General features: G+C 38.9%; 1 protein-coding gene across 1 annotated transcript in view; it reads left to right on the top strand.

Annotated features, from left to right (window-relative positions):
* Positions 1 to 17,618, top strand: part of LOC101861427 (glucose-6-phosphate exchanger SLC37A2) — a gene marked incomplete at its 5' end in the record, with an annotated part of 45,137 nt that extends 27,519 nt beyond the window's left edge. The window contains 8 exon segments of the mRNA XM_013079829.2: positions 484 to 558; positions 1,239 to 1,332; positions 2,761 to 2,823; positions 3,992 to 4,077; positions 5,152 to 5,203; positions 7,222 to 7,374; positions 10,415 to 10,512; positions 11,170 to 17,618. Of these exon segments, the coding sequence (XP_012935283.1) occupies positions 484 to 558; positions 1,239 to 1,332; positions 2,761 to 2,823; positions 3,992 to 4,077; positions 5,152 to 5,203; positions 7,222 to 7,374; positions 10,415 to 10,512; positions 11,170 to 11,313 (765 nt within the window).
* Between the last annotated feature and the right edge of the window lie 2,354 nt (positions 17,619 to 19,972).

Below are 19,972 nucleotides of genomic sequence, written 5' to 3'. Positions count from 1 at the left end.
AGTAAAGAGATATACAGAGTGAAACTGAATGTGATAAAAAGATGTAAAAAGTGTAACTATAACTAGTAAAGAGATATACAGAGTGAAACTGAATGTGATAAAGAGATGTAAAAAGTGTAACTATAACTAGTAAAGAGATATATAGAGTGAAACTGAATGTGATAAAGAGATGTAAAAAGTGCAACTGTTACTAATAGACAGCCTTGCTGGGACATTTCTCTGCCCTAAAAACACAAAGCTCTATCTCTGCTCAGCACCTAGTTTTTAGAAATATGATGTAAAAAATGTTGAGTTTCACAACTGTGTCAAGCCTTTTCGAAAGCGATTCTTCGAATGTCTTAACTCCGAATTATCTTACTATTTTGATAGAACAGACAGAACATTTGGTGTCTGACCTCACGGTCTTGCTTAGTAACTCAAAGCGGCCAAAAATGTCGGATAGAACTTTGTAATTCTAGGGTAGTGATCTCTCTCTCCCCCCAGGCTCTCCTTCCCAGCCGCCGCCACGTGCCCCACAAAGAGAAAGCCATCTCCATCTGGAAGGCATTCATGATTCCGGTAAGTTATCATAGTAGAAAGTGCGGGTGGTTGGTAGGTGCTCTGGTATGATTTGCGTAGACTATGTGAGTGGTTCGTGGGTTCTCTGATGTTGTTTGCTCCTTCTTTCCTATCAAACATCTATCATCCTTACCTCTCCTCCTTCTTTTTTTTGTGTTTGTTACTGTCTTGTGACACCTAATCTTTGGCACTTGTTTGTACTACCTAATTGTGTTGCATGTGCCGTAAGACTCTTTCTAATACTAAACTGATATAAAGTGAATAAATAAAAATTTATTTACTCCCCGCCAGAGTGGATTTTTAAAATTGGGTAGGTAACATCAAAATTGACTCCTACCTAAAAACTGAAGCCTATCTAGTCAGTATAAATATTAAAGAGTACCTTTGAAAACAGCACATGGCTGCCCCTCAGGCAAGGGATGATTTTATTTTCAATACAGATAAAACAGCCATGTTTGTAAAATCTACTTCACTGTTTGATGAAGATTTTAGTTATTCCTCGATTTCTAGCTGGTGGTATGTGGAGAACAAAATGCTGTTCCTGTATTGTTCTTAATCCTGTAGTTATTCTATATCTCCCCCCCACCCCACCCTCGCCCCCACCCAAAATGATATTCCGGTATTGTTATTAATCATGTTGTTATTCTCTCTCTCCACTCCCACCCTCACACCACAACTAGGGAGTCCTGGAGTTTTCCCTGTGTCTATTTTTTGCCAAGCTGGTCTCCTACACCTTCCTCTACTGGCTGCCCAACTACATCTCAGTCAGCGAGAGTAAGTTTCTTAAAACACACATTAAAAAAAACAACATATCACGATGCGGAGGAATCAGGCGCTTGTCAATTTTTGGGCAAGTGGATTTATTGGTATCATTAGAAAGCTTATTAATTTGCCTTGATTTCGATGAAAATTAATACCCATCTATCAAATAGAAATACAGATTATTTGCGATTGAAGGAAGTGGCGAGGTGGGGGGGGGGGGTGTTGCCTGGTTGCAGAGGTAGAATTGGCAAGAAAATAGCCGCCAAAGTTTGGTAACCTCAATAGCTTGAGAGTCCTTGAAAACGGAAAATTTACATATTTTGTGCCTTTAATCAAAATTTTTCAGTAAAATATACCTTGAAATGTGATTTCAATTATATAAAAGGTGCTGAGACAAAAAAACAATTAGTTAAAAATTGCCAAACTGGTGGGAAAATGCGTGTTTACTCGGTTTCATTACTTTAAAGACCTCCTGATTTCACTATGATGTCTCACAAATGAAGCATGGTCTAACTTATCCAAGATGACCACCCATTGCCAAAAAGAAAAGCAGCCATCTTATCTTAGACAGGCTCTCCTCTTGGACAGTGTCATTATAGGCACAAAGCAGAGGGGGCAGGGGGTGGAGGTGGGGAAGAGAGTTGGAAGTAGCCGTTTGTGTAGATGGTTGTCTTGAATTGGTTAGCAGAGCAGGTTCAACTGTACTTCTGAGGTTGAATCAAAAAGTTATAATAATAATAATAATAATAATAATCACAATAATAAATGGCATTTATATAACACTAAACCCCGATTAAAGTACACAGGCTGCAAGCGTTTGACAATACTATACAACAATAACATAAAACATGGGTTCTGACCTAAAGAAAATCTCTCTAAATATTCAATTCATCTTATCTATATAATATACAAAGGTAGTTGTGATATTGTAAAAACTTTTCATGCCTGGACATTTTTAGTCTATCTAAATATTCTCCCCAAGACTGTTTGCAAGATAGCAGGCTGCACAGCCAGTTTTGAGTGGCACTCCAGTACTCAACTTGTGGTGTGCTTTACAGCTCTGAATTGACAGCTTTTTTTTAGGTCCTGAATACCATTTGACTACCGATGCTACGTTATAGTATTAGTAATTAATATCATCCTCTTTATCATCATCATCGTCATCATCATCGTCATCGTTATCATTATAATTATTATCATCGTCATCATGGTAATCTTCATCATCATTGTTTGGAAAGCAGAGTAGGAGGGAGAGTCTTGTTTGATTACATTAACATTTAAAATGTTTAAAATTTGTTCAATAGACACAGCTCAACGTTTGGCCTCTTGGGCTTCCTCCTCTTCATCATCATCATCATCATCATCATCATCATCATCATCATCATCTCCCCCACACTGTCATCAACGTTTTCATCAGCATTGTTTACTTGTTGCTTTCAGCATCACTGTCTGCGTCGCAGTCGGCCTACACATCCACCATGTTTGATGTTGGTGGAATTGTGGGTAAGTTGTCCTCGACCAAACCACAGGGGCTGACGGTGCTCAGAAGTTGTTTGTTTGTTTGTTTGTTTGTTTGTTTGTTTGTTTGTTTGATTATTTGAGTAAAGAGAAGCACAAACAACAGCAGTGTCTGTGGTGTATTGGTTAGGTGATTGGCTGTCACATGCAGGAGATCCAAGTTCGATTCCAGAGTGGGGAGAATTTTTATTGTTAGTCTCAAAGTCTTTCTGCTTGGATGTTGTATCCCTCTGGGTGGTGGTGGGGGGAGGGGGGGGAGTAGGAAGGAGATATACGTTGACTCCAGATTGGCCCCTTTTTTCGTGTAGGAGGGGGCTCAATATGCATGAAGTCAAGTGCATTCAGGCATGAAATTGTTGCATTGAGATTGGTTTAAATCCTTTTCTCCGGGAAGCCGATTTCCACATCAAATTACTTTTTGGCAATTGCCAAAAATGGTCTCTTTTACTGGGAGTTCATTCACTAGATCAAAATAGGTTCATTTTTAAAAATTTAATGACCAATTTAGTGACCTCTATGCCACTTTTAGATTTCGTACCAAAAGAAGACCTCGTCATAGTAGGTTTACCCCCCCCCCCACAGATAGAAAGAGTTAATCTGTGAGAGTGGAAGGGGCAGGTAATCCAAGTTACACACATAATGTGTTGAATGTCCCGATTTTTTCATACAAGAAAGTCAGCTTGTGAATGTATATTTTTCATTACTTCCCCCCCATATTTGGGCCCATTGCAGGTTGCATGTTGTGCATATAATATTGGGCTATATTTTTGGATCTTATTTTAACGAAAACACGTGTGTGTTAAAGGTGAGCCTATTCAGGATACTAAATCCGCAGGGTGGATGGTTGATGGGTGCTCTGGTGTGGATTTTTTTTCCCCCTATCAAACGTCTATCGTCCTTATCTCTCCTCTTCCTTTTTTTTGGTGTTTGTTTCTCTCTCGTAACCCCTCTAATCTTCAGCACTTAAATGACCTTATTGAGTTGCAAGTTCCGTAAAACTTACTAAAGCTGAAAATTAAACTAAATCCGCAGAAGTGAAATGACCTTATTGTGTTGCAAGTGCCGTAAAATTCTTACTAACACTAAAAATAAAACTTAATCCACAGAAGTGAAAAAAAAAATGAGGGAAAAATTCTCAAATTCTGTTTTCCAGGTGGCATTCTGGCAGGCTACATCTCTGACCGCTTCCGTTTACGAGGGCTCACCTGTGTTATCTTCCTCATCGCTGCAGCCCCTCTGGTAAGATAAACTCAGTGAAAGAATTGAAATCTTTACCATTATGTCTTTGGTTGTGTCATTTTGTTGACATGCTCTGTCACATTGTCACATAAAGGCATGTATCTGTGCATATACTCAGGTGTGCACTATTGCTGTGTCGAAAACTGAAATGTAAATCTGGATATCCAGTTCTTGCGCCTGATTTAAATAACTGAGTTGAAGACCCAACCCACCAGGTACTCTGATGTGGTTATATGACCTAATATGTTGCAAATGCCATAAAACTTTACTTTTACTAACACTAAACTAAAACAACCCGCTCCAACTTCTTTTTCGACTTGCTTTCTCAATCCTTGGTTTTCTATGAGATGGAGCGAGGCATGGTGGAGCAGACACAATGAAAGCTATTATCGCGCTGCCCTCTGGTTGTGACTACTGAAAATGGTGGGGGATCGGGGGGGGGTTAGGGCTGATGGGCCAATATATTATAATAATAGTAATAATAATAAATAGCATTTGTATAGTGCATATCCCCGCTCTACTGCAAGCTATATAAAAAGGGAGTCTAGATTACTTGCAACTTCCCGAGAGCCAGGCTTACTTTTGAACTGGTTTAGATCTAAATCAACCAGCAGTAAATCAAGTAGGAAGCAGGTTTGGGTTTGAAATTATGTTCCTGAGCAGGCCTGAAATCCAGGTTGCCCAAGTTGTATTCAATTATTTCCAAGTAGTTAAACTGGATATGAAAATATAAGTCGAAGCCCTGCTGTAGTGTGCTCTAGCCAGCACTTGTACTCAGGTATGCACGCACACCTACAAGCACAGACACATAACCACACACACACATTCACACACACACACACACACACACACACACACACACACACACTCACTTGCACACTCACACACACACACACACACACACACTCGCACATACCCACCCACAAGCACACACCCACACACAGACACACACACACACACACACACACACACACACACACACACACACACACACACACACACACAAACTCTAGAAGAACCCATACCATAAACAATTAGACCTATCCACATAGTGTATCGGATTCTCTTCTCCAGCTGTTTGTTTACCAAGCCTATGGCAGCAAGGTCCCGTACTACGCCAACTGCTGTGAGTATTGCTGGGAACGTTTGTGCTCTGATTTCTCTCGGGGTGCTTTACATAATATGTGTCATGATGCAGTGGAATTAGGCGTTTTTCAATTTTCGGGCATATGGAGTTATTGGTATCATCTTAAAGTCTGTTCATTTGCCATGCTTTTAATGAAAAAAATAATCATCTATCTTGAGTAGAAGTGTAGATATTTGTGCTCGAAGGTGGTGGGGGTCACCTGGTTTCAGAGGTGAAATTAGTGGGAAAATGGCCCCCAAAGTATGATGACTTCCATACCCTTAGAGTCTTTGGAAACTGTAAAATTATTTTTTTTGTTTGTGCCTCTTATCAACGTTTTCCCATAAAGTCCACAAACAAATGTGTTTTTAAATTGACTTGAAAGGTGTTGAGCCTAAGAAAAAAAATTGATAAAAATAGCCAAACTCATAGAAAAATGCTGGTTTCTTTGATTTCATTATTTTGACAAGCACCTGATTTCTCCTAGATGCCTGTGTGAGTGCACCTGAAGAAAGGCCCAGTTTTCAGCAAATCTTTTTTTTTGAGTAACAGGGTGAAAAAGTCGTACCTGGTCAAGAATTTAGTTCCATCACAAAACACACGTTTAACTATTTTTTAATAACATACTGAAAGGATTTGTTTATATTTTAAGCATACATATTTTCTATTAGTTAATTTTGCAACGTGTACTTCATCAAAGAATAAAAATATGCTGGAAATTGGGGTTTTCTCCAAACTTTGTTTTTACACTGCGTGTCACAAATATAGCACATCTTCAAGATTTTTGAAAAATGATAAAATCAGCACGTTCCGCTTTAAGTTTGCCCCAAAAATATTCCCTTATTTCAATATAGAAAATTTCCGACTACCGGGACCTTTCTCCACGCACACACATATATGAGGCATCATGGTGAAATCGGGTGCTTGTCAAGATAATGTAATTTAAGAACCTTGCATTTTTCCACCTGTTGGGCAATTTTAAAATTAAATTTTAGTTTTTTGGCTCAATATCTTTAGTCTCCTTTTAAAAACCCATTTCTGTGTGGATTTTACTGGGGGGGGGGGGGGGGGGGGGGGGGGAAATGTAAATTTTCAGTTTTCAAGCAGCCAAACTTTGGTGGACATTTTCTTACTAATTTTACCTCAGAAAGTAGGCGACCCCCACCTCCTCCAATCACAAATATAGATGTATAGGTATTTTTTTTCATTTAAAACGGACAAATAAACAAGATTTAAGATGGTACCAATGACTCTTCATTCCCAAAAATCAATGAGCGCCCGATTTCACAGCGCCGTGATACTATCAGCAAAAGCTGTTAAAATGTTCCAAGTTTAGAAAACAAAATTTTTCATAAGAGAGTCAAAAGTGTTTCATTTAAAACAATTGCATCCGGGTTACTTTTTTTTGCTTTGTTTTCTTCAACATTTCGAATTTAATTGCGACAAAATATTTATTGAACACTTTCAACCAATATTACAAATTAAGAAACTGAAGTAAAAACATTTTTCAAAAGTTTGGACTTAGTAGATTTGAATAGCTGGCCACGATATACATAATGATGATTTTGTTGTTTTTATATTTCTTGTTGGCATCCTACGCTTCTTCCTTTTTTCACTACCTCTTCCGTATTAGCCTTCCTCTCTTTCCTCATTCCTCCTCCTCCTTATTCTCCTTCTGCTTTCTCTTCGTTCTTATTTCATTTCTTGTCCTCTTACTCCTTATCGGTCTTCCTGTTTTTCTGCTTCCTCGTCCTCCTCCTTATTCAGCTTTGACTGTACTTCGTAAGTTGTTTCTTTCTTATGTCCTTTTTTAATGGCTGTTAGATCAGTTTCAGTTGGTGGTTGGCGGGTATCTCCTTCTTTCCTCTCAAACATCTATCATCTTTATCTCTCCTCCTTATTTTTTGTGTTCATTACTGACTTATTACACCTAGGCATTTATATGACTGGATTGTGTTGCAAGTACGTAAAACTCTAACCAAAACTAAAACTAGAATTTTCATTTCCTCCGTTGCCAGTGCTCCTGGTGGTGTGTGGTGCCTGCGTGAACGGGCCATACTCCCTGATCACCACAGCGGTCAGTGCTGACCTGGGCACACACAAGAGTGTCCGAGAGAGTGCCAAAGCCCTGGGGATGGTGACCGCTATCATCGACGGCACGGGCAGCATCGGTCAGTCTTCTGTTTATTGTTTACTGTTTCAGGACATAACTTTTTTCCAGCGGTTGGAACCATTTGGAGATTATTGATTTGTAACCCCATGTATCAGTTTGAGGGTACTGAAGTGAAACAAAGAAAATATGTTATTGATTTGTAAACCAAATGCTTGAAGCAGTTTAACCCCTTCATTGCCCTTCGTACCTAGTGTGTCATGAAAATGCATAATTTTTAGCGCTGTGCCGTACCTTGTATGTCCCGAGTGTTGGCAAAATTTGTAGCTCCTTGTTGCCAATATGACGTTACATGAATGGCATGCTTATAACCTGGCACTAATTTACTTCATGGCTTGCAAGCGATCGATAAAATAGATCTAGGCTTGCGGGTGGCGGCGTGCTCTTGTAAAACGTAAATATCGAAATGGCTTTAAAAAAGCAAATAAATTCACTTTTTCGCTTAGATTTACAGGTAATTCGAAATCATGAGTAAGATGAGAGGAAATGGAGAATTAGAAAAGTGAGAAAAGTCAAACAAAGACCGATGTCCGAAATATGTCATGAGTGTGCTAGATCTAGATCGCGCATCCTTTAACACTGAGACATTAAGCTGCTGTCCTGGGTAACAAACTCAGCTGAAAATCTGTGCTGACAGTTGAAACGTATACCCCGTGGCAACGAAAGCATTAAGGGTATGGAAATAAAATGATGCAAAATGGTCCACAAACCTGAAGATTCCGTTTCGGAAAGCATTCCTCACTCATTGTAGATATTCATTGATGTGTCAGAGGCAAAAGAACTGATGTAACAAAACGAATAACCCTGTTCAAATTACTGATATATCGGAGATGCATCCAAATGTGTTCCCTGGAGGTTACTGAATATATCTGCGATATTGGTGAACCATGATGTGACGTCGGTATCTAGTGCATAGACTCTCGGACTTGTAACCATAAGGTTGTTGGTTCAAATCCTGTTTAACACTGTTAGGGACCCGATGTTGTGTACTTGGGAAAGGCACTTTACACAAATTTTCCTCTCTTCACCCAGGTGTGAATGGGTACCCAGCTATAGACTAGGAAAAATCTTATCAGTTTGTTAGTGTTTTAGTATATGCAATATGCAGCTTGCGCTGTATGCTTCCTGAGAAGTCACTAATGTTTCTGAGTGTTCTAGAATCTTCTGGGGTTATAATGGTTGTAAAGTGCAAAAAACATAATAGAAGGTGAATATGCGCTCTGTTAATGCAACTATTATTATTATTATTATTATTATTATTATTATTATTATGATGATGATGATCTCTGACTCAAGATGAGGGTTGGTGAATAAGGCTTCTTGTAACCTTCAGAATAACCAAAAAACACTGGTTCAGCAGTGTGTGAAATGTATTATTATTATTATTGTTATTACTAGTAATAAAAGTACCCGTTCTACGAACGGAATAATAATGAAGGATTATTAGGAAAGTTAAGAAGAGGATATTTTACCTTGAATTTATCCATGTAGTACCCCCTCTTGACTACCTCTAGGCGTTAGACTTCTTTTCCCTCTTCGAAGGCTTGGCATTTTCTCCTAAAGTTCAAGCTCAATCTTTTTTTCAAAAAAAGAATTAGGCCTACTTGCCAATTGTTGCTTCCTAGAAGAACCTAATCTAGATTCTAGATCTAGCCTAGATCTCGAAGGATTATAAAGACGTAAGCCAATTATTGAAAGAAGGAGCCTTGGCCCATAGATCTAAGTTTAGAAATTCACATTTTTAATAACCGACAGGCGTCTCAGATGGCCTATGTTTCTAGATCTATTCACAGTAGGAAAACTCCACTTTCAAGAATACTTTCATATTGATCTCGATCTAGATTCACCTACAGCCTAGTTCTAGACTCTAGATCTATTCACAGCAGGAAAAAATCCACGTTCAATACTTTCATCATTCTTGATCTCGATCTAAGATTCACATAGATCTAGCTTAGGTCTCGATCTTAGATTCTATAATGCTCAGCAAGAAAAATCCACTTTCAATATTCAATAGGTTATCGAAATATCACAGATCTAGATTCTACTTTCAATTCATGGTTCTTCTTGATCTCGATTTATCTCGATACATTAAGTAGGCCTACGGTAGGCTAGACTACTCTTTGCGCTTTCGAAGACACCCTCCATGTCACTCTCACCACCCTCCCTCTGTTAGTGCTTTCTGGCCTCCTCTCTCTCTCTCTCTCTCTCTCTCTCTCTCTCTCTCTCTCTCTCTCTCTATCTCTCCCCCCCCTCTCTCTCTCCCAAAGTAGGGTAACTAACGAAAAAGTTTTTCTTCTTGTTCTCCCCCTCCTCCTCCTCTAATTCCTCCTGCTCCTCTTCCTGCTCCTCCTCATTCTTCTTCTTCTTCTTCTTCTTCTTCTTCTTCTTCTTCTTCTTCTTCTTCTTCTTCTTCTTCTTCTTCTTCTTCTTCTTCTTCTTCTTCTTCTTCTTCTCTTCTTCTTCTTTTTCTTCTTCTTCTTCTTCTTCTTCTTCTTCTTCTTCTTCTTCTTCTTCTTCTTCATCTTCTTCTTCTTCATCTTCTTCTTCATTTGTCCTCCTCCTCCATCTACACCTACACCTCCTCCTCCTCCTCTTCCTCCTCCTCCTAAAGGGTGAGACCGAAATCGAGAATTCCCGCAAACCTACTTTATGTACAACTGAACACAAAATACCCTTTGGTGCAGTCGGCACCCCGCAGTGAATATACAATGTCGAAGCAAATGATGGCGATTGCTACAAAAGGACTGAATTTAACTTAAACTGGGGCTTTCTTCTTACACATTTGATCTTAATGAAAATACAATAGTGCAACACTACGTTTCAAGTTATGGGTACTGGCAAAGTTTCATATTTTTTCATTCGGTAGTTTTTGAGAATATACTGTTCGCAAAATTTGGCCTTAGCTCCATTAGTAGTAAGATTATTATTATTATTAATATTTTTTGTAACCTTCCAAGTAAAAAAAACCCACTGGTTCCTCTGCATGTGAAATATTTTTCTGTTTATAACTTTCACCACCACCTTGGGTTCTGTTGTCACAGGAGCTGCCCTGGGCCCAATGTTGACCGGTGTCATCTCCAATAGTGGCTGGCAGAACGTTTTCTACATGCTCATCGCAGCCGATTTTGTCGCAGCTCTGGTCAGTGGCATGAAATTTTAATTATTTTTATTGTTGCATAAACACACACACACATACACATGCATGCACAAATGCTTACAATACTCTCTCTCTCTCTCTCTTTCTCTCTCTCTCTCTCTCTCTCTCTCTCTCTCTCTCTCTCCCTTTCTCTCTCTCTCACACACGCACACACACATACTTGCCCATATATTTACATATGCACACATACACTCGACACATGTACATACTTACGTGCACACACACTCACACACACACACACACACACACACACACACACACACACACACACACGCAGTTTATATGACCTAATTGTGTTGCAAGTGCCGTAAATTTCTTTGTAGAAAAAACAACCCTTTAGTCACACTTCTAATCTTCCGAATTTATTTGACCTTTTTGTGTTGCAAGTGCCATATAACTCTTATTTTTTTTAAAAACACAACAAAAAAAAACCTTGTAAAACATCTAGTCTTTGGCACTTATGTGACCTAATTGTGTTGCAAGTGCAGTAAAATTCTAGAAAAATAACACTCTTGTAACACCTCTAATTTTCATCCCTTATAATATGACGTATTTGTGTTGCGAGGACCTATTTGTGTTGCAAGTGGTGTAAAACCCTTACCAAAACTTAAACTAAACTTTTGGTACTGATCTCCACAGCTGCTGAGTCGCGTAGTGGTCAAGGAGATCCGTCAGAAGATCTACGGCTACGAGGATGACGTGACGATCATTGTGCCAAAGAACACCGTGCAGGGAGATGTGGAGTCACCCAAGCCGTCTATATCCCAGTCGCAGCAGAAGTAGTGGCTTCAGAAACATGCATAGACACTCACTCTTACACACAGACACTCACTCACTCACTCAGGCACACATGCGTGCGAACACTTACACACACATGCACACACACTCTCACCTGTGCACATATGCGTGCGCACTCACCCTTAATGCACAGACACTCACTCACTTAGGCGTACATGTATGTGCACACTCACACTCGTGCGCGCTCTAACTTATGCACATTCCGTCCCGATATAGTATGCAATGTGTCTGTCCCCATGCCATCTATACCTCGGTTTCAGCAGTAATTGTAGTCACACACCACACACACACCACACACAAACACACACACACACACACAGACACACACAGACACACCTCATCCTGATTTAAAACATTGTATAAAACTTTGTTTTAGCGTGGGTTTACTACTGTGGTATTAAAGCCTTTATTCTTGTTTTATAGAGGGTTTTGAAAATTGTTTTTTGGGAAGATTTCCTTTAGTTTTACCAAAGGCTCCCTATATTTCTACCTGAAGTATCCCTTTATTTCTACTTGAGGTTTCCATATACTTTTACCAAAGGTTCTCCTATAGCTTCTCCAAAAATTCTACTATCCCAGCTACTGTTGTTTCCACAAAGACTATAGCAAGTCGCACAGAAATAGAAAAAACACACGTTGAAACTGCAAGTGAAAAAATTTCCTTTGTAGCTGCCAGCAAGACTCAATCTGATTCAACTGTCCATGAAGAATCGTGTGAATTTTCTAGGTAATGATGTATAACTGTTTTTTTAAATTGACCTGGTGGGCTTGCAGAAGCATTTCTTGGTCACAGTAATTATTATGTGTGGGTGATTCTTTCCAGTGCTACAGTGTTCCACAATTTTAATAATTTGCTAGCAGCAAATTTATTTTTGTCGCTGTAATGATTATGATCTACGTGTGATTCTTTTCAGTACTATTGTGGTCTTCAATTTCTCTAACAGAATATAGACCTGCATGTTTGCCGACAATCGTCTGAAATCTGACGATCACGACACGACTCGCGAGCCGGCCGATGCTATCGCTAGGCCCACCTGTATTAGTATTAGTCAATGTGCAAAATGCGAGGCCTGGCCAACTGCCAGCGCCCCTTTTTCTCCCATCGGCTTTGTCGGCACTCCCGTTTTCGTGACGACTGCCGATGTCGCCGTTTCCAACATAATTGTTGGAACCCTAGTAGAAATACGAATGCGAAAAAAGGACGACGATCTAAATTATCTACTTTCAGTTTCGTGCTTGAGTGACCGTTTTTAATTTCGTTTCTTGACTGATTGTTCAGATCATGTGGGTTCATTCAAGTCCAACTCACTTCTACTAGATCTAAATCTAGATTTATAGATCATTATTTTCAGACAATCTGGTTGAGGCTCACATGCAGGTCAAAGAATGATCCTTTTACCCTGACCAACCTTTGTCTAAGATGCCCCCACCCCTTCCCCTTGCCGATGAGAAATGTGGTTATCTTAGAGAGGTGCTCCTCTTAGAGAGTGTCATTATAATATGTGTCACTGTGCAGTGGAATCTGGCGCTCGTCTATTTTTGGGCACATGGAGATATCGATATAGTCTTAAAGCCTGTTGGTTTGCCTTGCTTATGATGGAAAAAGTTACCCATCTATCTTGAATAGAAGTTTTGAGGTTGAAGGAGATGGGGATCACCTGGTGTTGAAGGAAAAATTATCAAGAAAATGCTCGTCAAAGGTTTGTGACTTACAAAGCTTGAGTGTCGTTTGGAACAGAAAATATACCTATTTTTTTGGTGCCTTTCAGGAAGATCCAAACCGAAATTGTTCTTAAATAGGCATAAAAGGTGTTGAGCCGCTAGAAAAAAAAATCACTAAAAGTTGCCAAATGGGTGGGAAAGTGCTGGTTTAATTTATTTCATTATTTCGATGAGCATCTGATTTCTCCAAGATGCGACTCATTTAGAAAAAAATGCATGGGAGAAGGTAGGAAGTGGTCATTTGTACGTACAAGTGGTTTTCTTGGACAGGTGGTTGTCAGATCAGGTTCAACTTTATTCTTGAGGAGGAGCCTAACTATCTTGAGGTCAGGGCGATGATTTTTCAGTTTGATCCATAGACACTAAATATGCCAGCTATATTTCCGACCGACTGTGCTATATTTCCATCTATCAACGATTTCACCCCTAATTTTTTACCAGTGGTAAAATAACCTTCAGGTAGTTTGAACCTCTGAAGTCCTCAAGTTAAAATGTATTATTGCTGAAGAAATTTGTACAAGTTTGCTTTTCGTATAAAAGGTTGTGATGATGGCTTTGGTAAAGTTTTAAATTTTGATAATTGGTTATGGCTTAAAGTTGAAGAGGGTCTCATTAACCCTTTCGACACGACCCGTTTTGCATTCTGTGTACATGAAGTTCATATGGAAAATTGTACAAGTCCGTGAGGTACATGCGGCGTCAATGGGGTAATGATGGGTGAGACTTTTTTTGTTCTTGTCCCTTGTTTTTGACCTGGTGTCAGATATTTGCAAGTTACAAATTAGAAAATGTGTTAGCGTGGTAGCAATTGCAGTGCTTCAAGAAAAACGACACAAAACAAGATAGAGGAAAATTGTTTTGAAAAAGATGAAGATGATGATGATTATGATGATGACAACGATTACATGTAAGTCTTGTTGTCATCAAACTTCCACAGTCTTCCTATAAGACTGCTTTCTTATACTCGGCATATGATATATATATATATATTCTTGAGATTTTATTTTATTCCTGGGCATTTTACAATCATTTGTACACTGTTCCCTTGAGTCAACATATTGATATTTTCTTGTGCAAAGAGAGCGGTAGTTGGTGGGCGCTAGTAGTTGTTGACGCTATATTTCTGGTCATTTCTTTGGCAGAGAAAGAACTTGTCCGTTTGTTCATGTTACTGCACCTGTAAATGGCGTCTTGCACAATGTGTGCTTTCCAGAAAGTTGAGATTGTTTCAGAATGCTTCCAGGTTTGCTGGGGTTGAATATATATTTATATATATTAAATTGTAACGGGCATAGAGCTTGCTGTTGAGTGGGAATTTATGCTACGCAAATGCTACTTATTATATCGTTATTTGCCATAAACATGAGTTTAATTTGGTATGGATGAAATGAATGTTTTTTTTCTTCAAGCGTCCCTTTGAGTCTGTTAGGATGACGCTGGCCACTTTGCTCGGGTTGTCTTTGACTTTGACAGAGGGGGGGAGGTGGCCCAGTGAAGACAGAGAGTGGAGGTGGCCCAGTGAAGACAGAGAGTGGGGGTGGCCCAGTGAAGACAGAGAGTGGGGGTGGCCCAGTGAAGACAGAGAGTGGGGGTGGCCCAGTGAAGACAGAGAGTGGGGGTGGCCCAGTGAATAGGAAATATTGACATGGGGAACTTGAGAGAGACGTCTTGCGGGTGCCCCACCTTTTTGTTTTTCTTATTTTTGCTTAATGTTTGTTTTGTGTACTCCCGTTCATGTCTCTTTTCATCCCATATAAAGATGGTTCTATTTTTATGTTATGATTTTGGTACGGAACTTTTTCTCATTGAAAGCGATTTTTAAAAAAGTGTTTTGCCAGAGTTTGCAGTGTGCGAACGTTAAGGTCTTTGCATGGAATGTGAAAGGTATGAACTCAATTCTGATGTATGATTTTATTATCTTTGTCTTTGTGCTTTGAAGTGGTGTTCCCCTTTGATGGTGTAGACTGTATTGTGGGGATGTAACACAAGCCCAACCCCCCCCCCAAAAAAAACCCCCCCCAAAAAAAACAACCTAATGCATTTCTGTTTTCTGGCAGCTCTAATGCAGTTGGTTACAAATTTGCCAAGAATTAGAAAGTGTTAGAGGTGATGCTTAATTTGATCACTACTCCTTTGATGAGTGTGCTCATTTGATCACTGTACTCCTTTGATGAGTGTGCTTGTGTGATCACTGTACTCCTTTGATGAGTGTGCTTATTTGATCACTGTTCTCCTGTACTGTCTGCTCATTTGGTCGCCTGTAATCTCCCACCCCCCCCCCTCCGTACAATGTTTATATATATATATATTGATGTCCAAGTCCTCACTGTGTCTGACCCCAAATGTTGTATTATTTTTTTCCGCTGATTCAGCTCACAGTATATTTCAGCCATCTACAAGATTTTGTGTCTGATTTTTGCCAAAGAGCTCAAGAGTTCCGACTTATTTTTTCATTGTCAAATATTTATGAATGGTCTCCCCTTTTCCCCCAGTGTCTGTTGTGTTAGCTTTTGGAATGCTTACAGAAGACATGAGTTCAAATCCCCAGTGGGGGAAGTTTATTTATCTATTGTCTGTGTCTGTCTGCTGGGATGCTGTATCGAAGCAAGCATGGTTGAGGAGAGGACCTACTCCTAAATGATCCCAAATTGTGTTGATAGGGGATGTAAAGCTTTAACTGCTGCCAATCCTCACAAAATGCTGCCCTTTTTTAGCTAATTCAACTGACAGTGGTTTCAAGTTGTCTGTCCATTCTACATTTTGTGCTTCATTTTGCCAAAGTGTTGCTACTCACATGTTTAGTTTTTGTCACTGCACTCTAACTGTACTTCTTTTATCAGTGTACTTGTTTTTTCTGTGTACTCACTTTACTCATTTTATCACTGTACGTATTTGATCACTGTACTCATTTGATCACTGTACTTTTTTGTCACTGTACTCATTTTTTCTCTGTACTCACGTTATCGCTGTGCTCACTGTACTCACCGGTGTCTGCGGTGTAGGGACAGGCACTTCCCCATCACTCACAGAAGTCCTGAGTTCAATACCGGTGTGGAGAGAATTTGAACTCCTGGATCTTTCTGCTGGGACATTGTATTTCTCTCAGCCTGGGCTGAATCCTGACATGTAGGGTCAAAGTCTGTCTCCTCAATGATCTAAATTGTGCCAATGGGGACATAAAAAATTATAAAAATACCTACTTTAAAAACCCCCTATGAAATTCACTGTTCGCATTTTATCAGCATACTCATTTTTTCCTCTTTTATAAACTTTTGTATTTGCTCAACTTTTGTGAGGGACTTAAGGGCAGCCACGCTTGTTGTGGGCCCTCCCTGAGTGCTCCTTAGACTGCTCAAGTCAAACCTTTTTTAAAAAAAAGTTTTTTGAGTAAAGAGAAGCATGTTAGAAAGCCTTGTCATTGTTAGACTTGAAGTATACTGTTGAAATTGTCGTGGGTGACCATCCATTGTCGAGGTGAAAAGTGGTCTTCTTAGACAGGTACACATCTTGGATAGTGTCATTACGATATTAGAAAAAAAATGCAAGAGGTTCAGTGGGAGGGGCTGTTTGCATTGGTGATTGTCTTGGACAAGTGGTTGTTACTGCAGGTTTGACTCTATTTGACCAGTGGCAACTGACAACAGAACCATTTCCTGTGATAACATAATTAAATTAGACTAAGGTAGATATTTTGATATGGGATGTTCAGTTGTGAATCCCACAAGCTTCAAATTTGTGATGGAATTTAAGATTAATGCATTTGACTTCCGAAATAATATAAATTGTGTCAGTCTTGGCATTAAATATTTACCTCAAATTATGATGATTTGGTTAGAAAAGATGTTCGAAATTTTACCGTAAACGCTCACTAGGGTGCAATTTTTAGCATATATAATAGATACTAGAACTTGTAATTTGTATTTTTGTTATTTCCCATTTTTCCGTTATTTCAATTTGTAAAAAATTTTTATTTTTTACTAGACTAGAAGATCAGTATTAGTCTAAGCATTTGTTTACTCATTAACCCCATATTAGTTCTATCTACTGTCTTTCTGTCAGCAAACTCTGCTTCGTAAAATTTCAGGTATTTTCACAAAATCCTACTAGCATCCCTGAAGTAGATTTTGTTTATACCTTTGTCTTTCTGCTGGAATTTCCTGTCCCTCTCAGCTTGACTTGGCCCTGATGGGCAGAGTTAGAGCAGCCAGCCTCTTAAATGATGTACATTGTGTAGATAGGGACATAGCGCATTAACAATCACAGCTTTTGCGCCTTACAAGGGGGTGTTCCAAGTTGGAGTTGAGCTTTAAGGTTTTTAATGGAGAACTGTATAAAAAAAAAAGAATGAGAAATGCTATTTATGTTTTGTGAACTGCTCCGAGAAAACTTTTTTTGGGTTGCTACTTAAGCAAGCTGTGAATGTATTTACATTTATTGTAATTACCTTGTCACTGTCCCTGTCCTTCCTTTTGGTGTTGATGGGGGCGGAGAACATTGATATTTTGCTCCCTCAGAATTACAAAGTTCTCTCTGCTCAATACATAGTTTTGACAAATTTGACGTAAAAAGTGTTGAGTTTCTGTGAAGTTTTCTGATGCATTTCTTTGAATATCTTGATGACAATAGAAAATTTGGTTTCTGACCTCATGGTTTTAGTAACTCAAAACAGTCTAAAATGTCAGACAGACCTTTGTAATTCTGAGGTAGCGATTTGTGCAATCTGTCAGATGAGCGCCTGGCAACCTGTTAGCTCAAGGCGTGGTCAGAAACAGAGACCTGGCAATGACGTACAGGCTTCATACGCTTAATATGTAAGAGAGTTCCTTATTGTAGTGTGTGATGTTGGTTTGCACGCATGTTGTCTTTTATTTCTACTTATGCAATCAGTGAATGCCTCAACTGTGTAACTCTGATATTGGAGGAAATGCTCCTAGCAGGAGACAGGAACCTAATGGCTATGACATGTAGCCCCTCAACGTTGATTGACAGTGTACAGTCGGGCACATAGAACTCAAAACGCATAAGGGACTGACAATATAAATTTGTACTTTTTTGGGTTGGAAAAATACATTTAGTAAGGGTTCTATGGCACTTGCAACACAATATGGACATATAAGTGCCGAAGATAGGAGGTGTTACAAATACAAGAAAGTAAAAAAAAACACAAAAAAGAAGGAGGGGAGATAAGGACCGTAGATGTTTAGTTTTATTAATTAGTAAGAGTTTTACGGTGCTTACAACTGCTTGAGGTCATATGAACGTGTGATAGATGCTTGATAGGAAAAAAGGAGCAAACCATACCAGAGCATCCGCCAGCGACCCTTGACAATATGTTTGACACATCTGTAATTCGGGTCAACCGAATAAAGAAAAATTATAGAGATATCAGTCCAGGAACGGCAAATTGTACGAACTATCCGCGATTTCAAGTTTTCCGTGTTCATGTAATCTGTGCCCGGCTGTCATTTTGTCGATTGACAAATTAAGACATACTGACAATACTCTTATAGTGACTGAAAAAATAGACGGAATACCAGTATTATGACTGACAATTTAGTCATGTTGATATTATTTCATTATAGTGACTGATAAAGTAGACTGACAAATAGAGAATCTACTGATAATATGATTATATTTATATTATCATGACTGATAAGTGTGGCTCAGTCCTGCGTTATGTACCTAATGGTATGGGTAGAGAGTAAGTAAGTAAGTAAGTAAGATAAGGTAGACCGAATGCCACCAGTATGTCAATTGACTGACAATTATTACAGACAAACGGACAATGTTGACTGTCATGTAGTTTCATCTGCACAAGGGGTTCACAGTGATTGGTAACTGATCACTGCCCTGGTGGGAGGTACAAATAGGTGCCCTATTTTTTGTTTTAATTCTTTCCTCACATTCTGTCTAAGTGTGGACTCTGCAATATTTTTGAAAAAGGTGTAAGTTCATTTCTTGTGTGGAGAAGGTGTGACATGTAATGTTTATAAAGTACTCTGTAATTTTTCCTGAGCTTACTCAAAGAAACCCTCTACTGTTGGGCAATGGGGGAAGTGGCATTGTATTCAGATATTTACAGCAATATACACATATATGTATATGCTTAGGTTTATGAAAAAGTTGTAGATTAACTCTTTCTACATTGTATACAGAAGGCTATTTCACGTGTACATGCTGACAAATATGGAATCCAATTTTCATCCAACCTGGCCATCACAAATTCCTTTCTAATTCTGCTTCATTGAATCTATTTAAATACGAGTAAAATAAATACATACCAAACCGAGTAAATTAATGTTCCTTTCAATAAACGTAAAGTTTAATTACAGGATAGCATGGATTGGTTGGGCTTTTGTAACGTTTTCTTATCTGTTAGGTCGGGATGAAGCCCGCCTTCTAAATCATCGAAATTGTATCGATGGAGACGTAAAAAATCCTACTTTTTAAAACAATTTTTTAAAAGTTAAAATTAATGGTCTGATTCGACCTTGCTATGCTCTTCCTTCCATTCTTATGATTATAATAGTTAATCTCCTATAGCCATGTTGTCTTTCGTCGGTGCAAAATGAAGCATTCATCAAGCCAGGTTCTGCCTTCTAACTTTACAATGCCTAAGACGTGGATAGTCAAGTGTTTTCACTTAATATCAACTCACTTACAGGCACAATAACAACATAATGTTTTCTACCGACATGATGATATTCCATTCCTGTGTGTTTGTATTGTGCTCAATGTCGTGTGTGAAATGAAACGATTTATGGCTGAGGTGCATGATGCAATACAAATAAAACAGAAATGATTCAAGATTTAATGAAGTTGCTTGATTGTGTAAGTGGTTAAGGTTTGAACCCCAGTTTCTACACCTTTTACAGACTTTAAAAGTTATTTTTTCTCCTCCCTGGACTATTGACTGTTGGGA

The sequence above is a fragment of the Aplysia californica genome, unplaced genomic scaffold (assembly GCF_000002075.1).
Source record: "Aplysia californica isolate F4 #8 unplaced genomic scaffold, AplCal3.0 scaffold00065, whole genome shotgun sequence".
NCBI lineage: Eukaryota > Metazoa > Mollusca > Gastropoda > Aplysiida > Aplysiidae > Aplysia > Aplysia californica.
The sequence above is the reverse complement of the archived record's forward strand: the minus strand, read 5'-3'. Positions and strand labels throughout refer to the sequence as shown.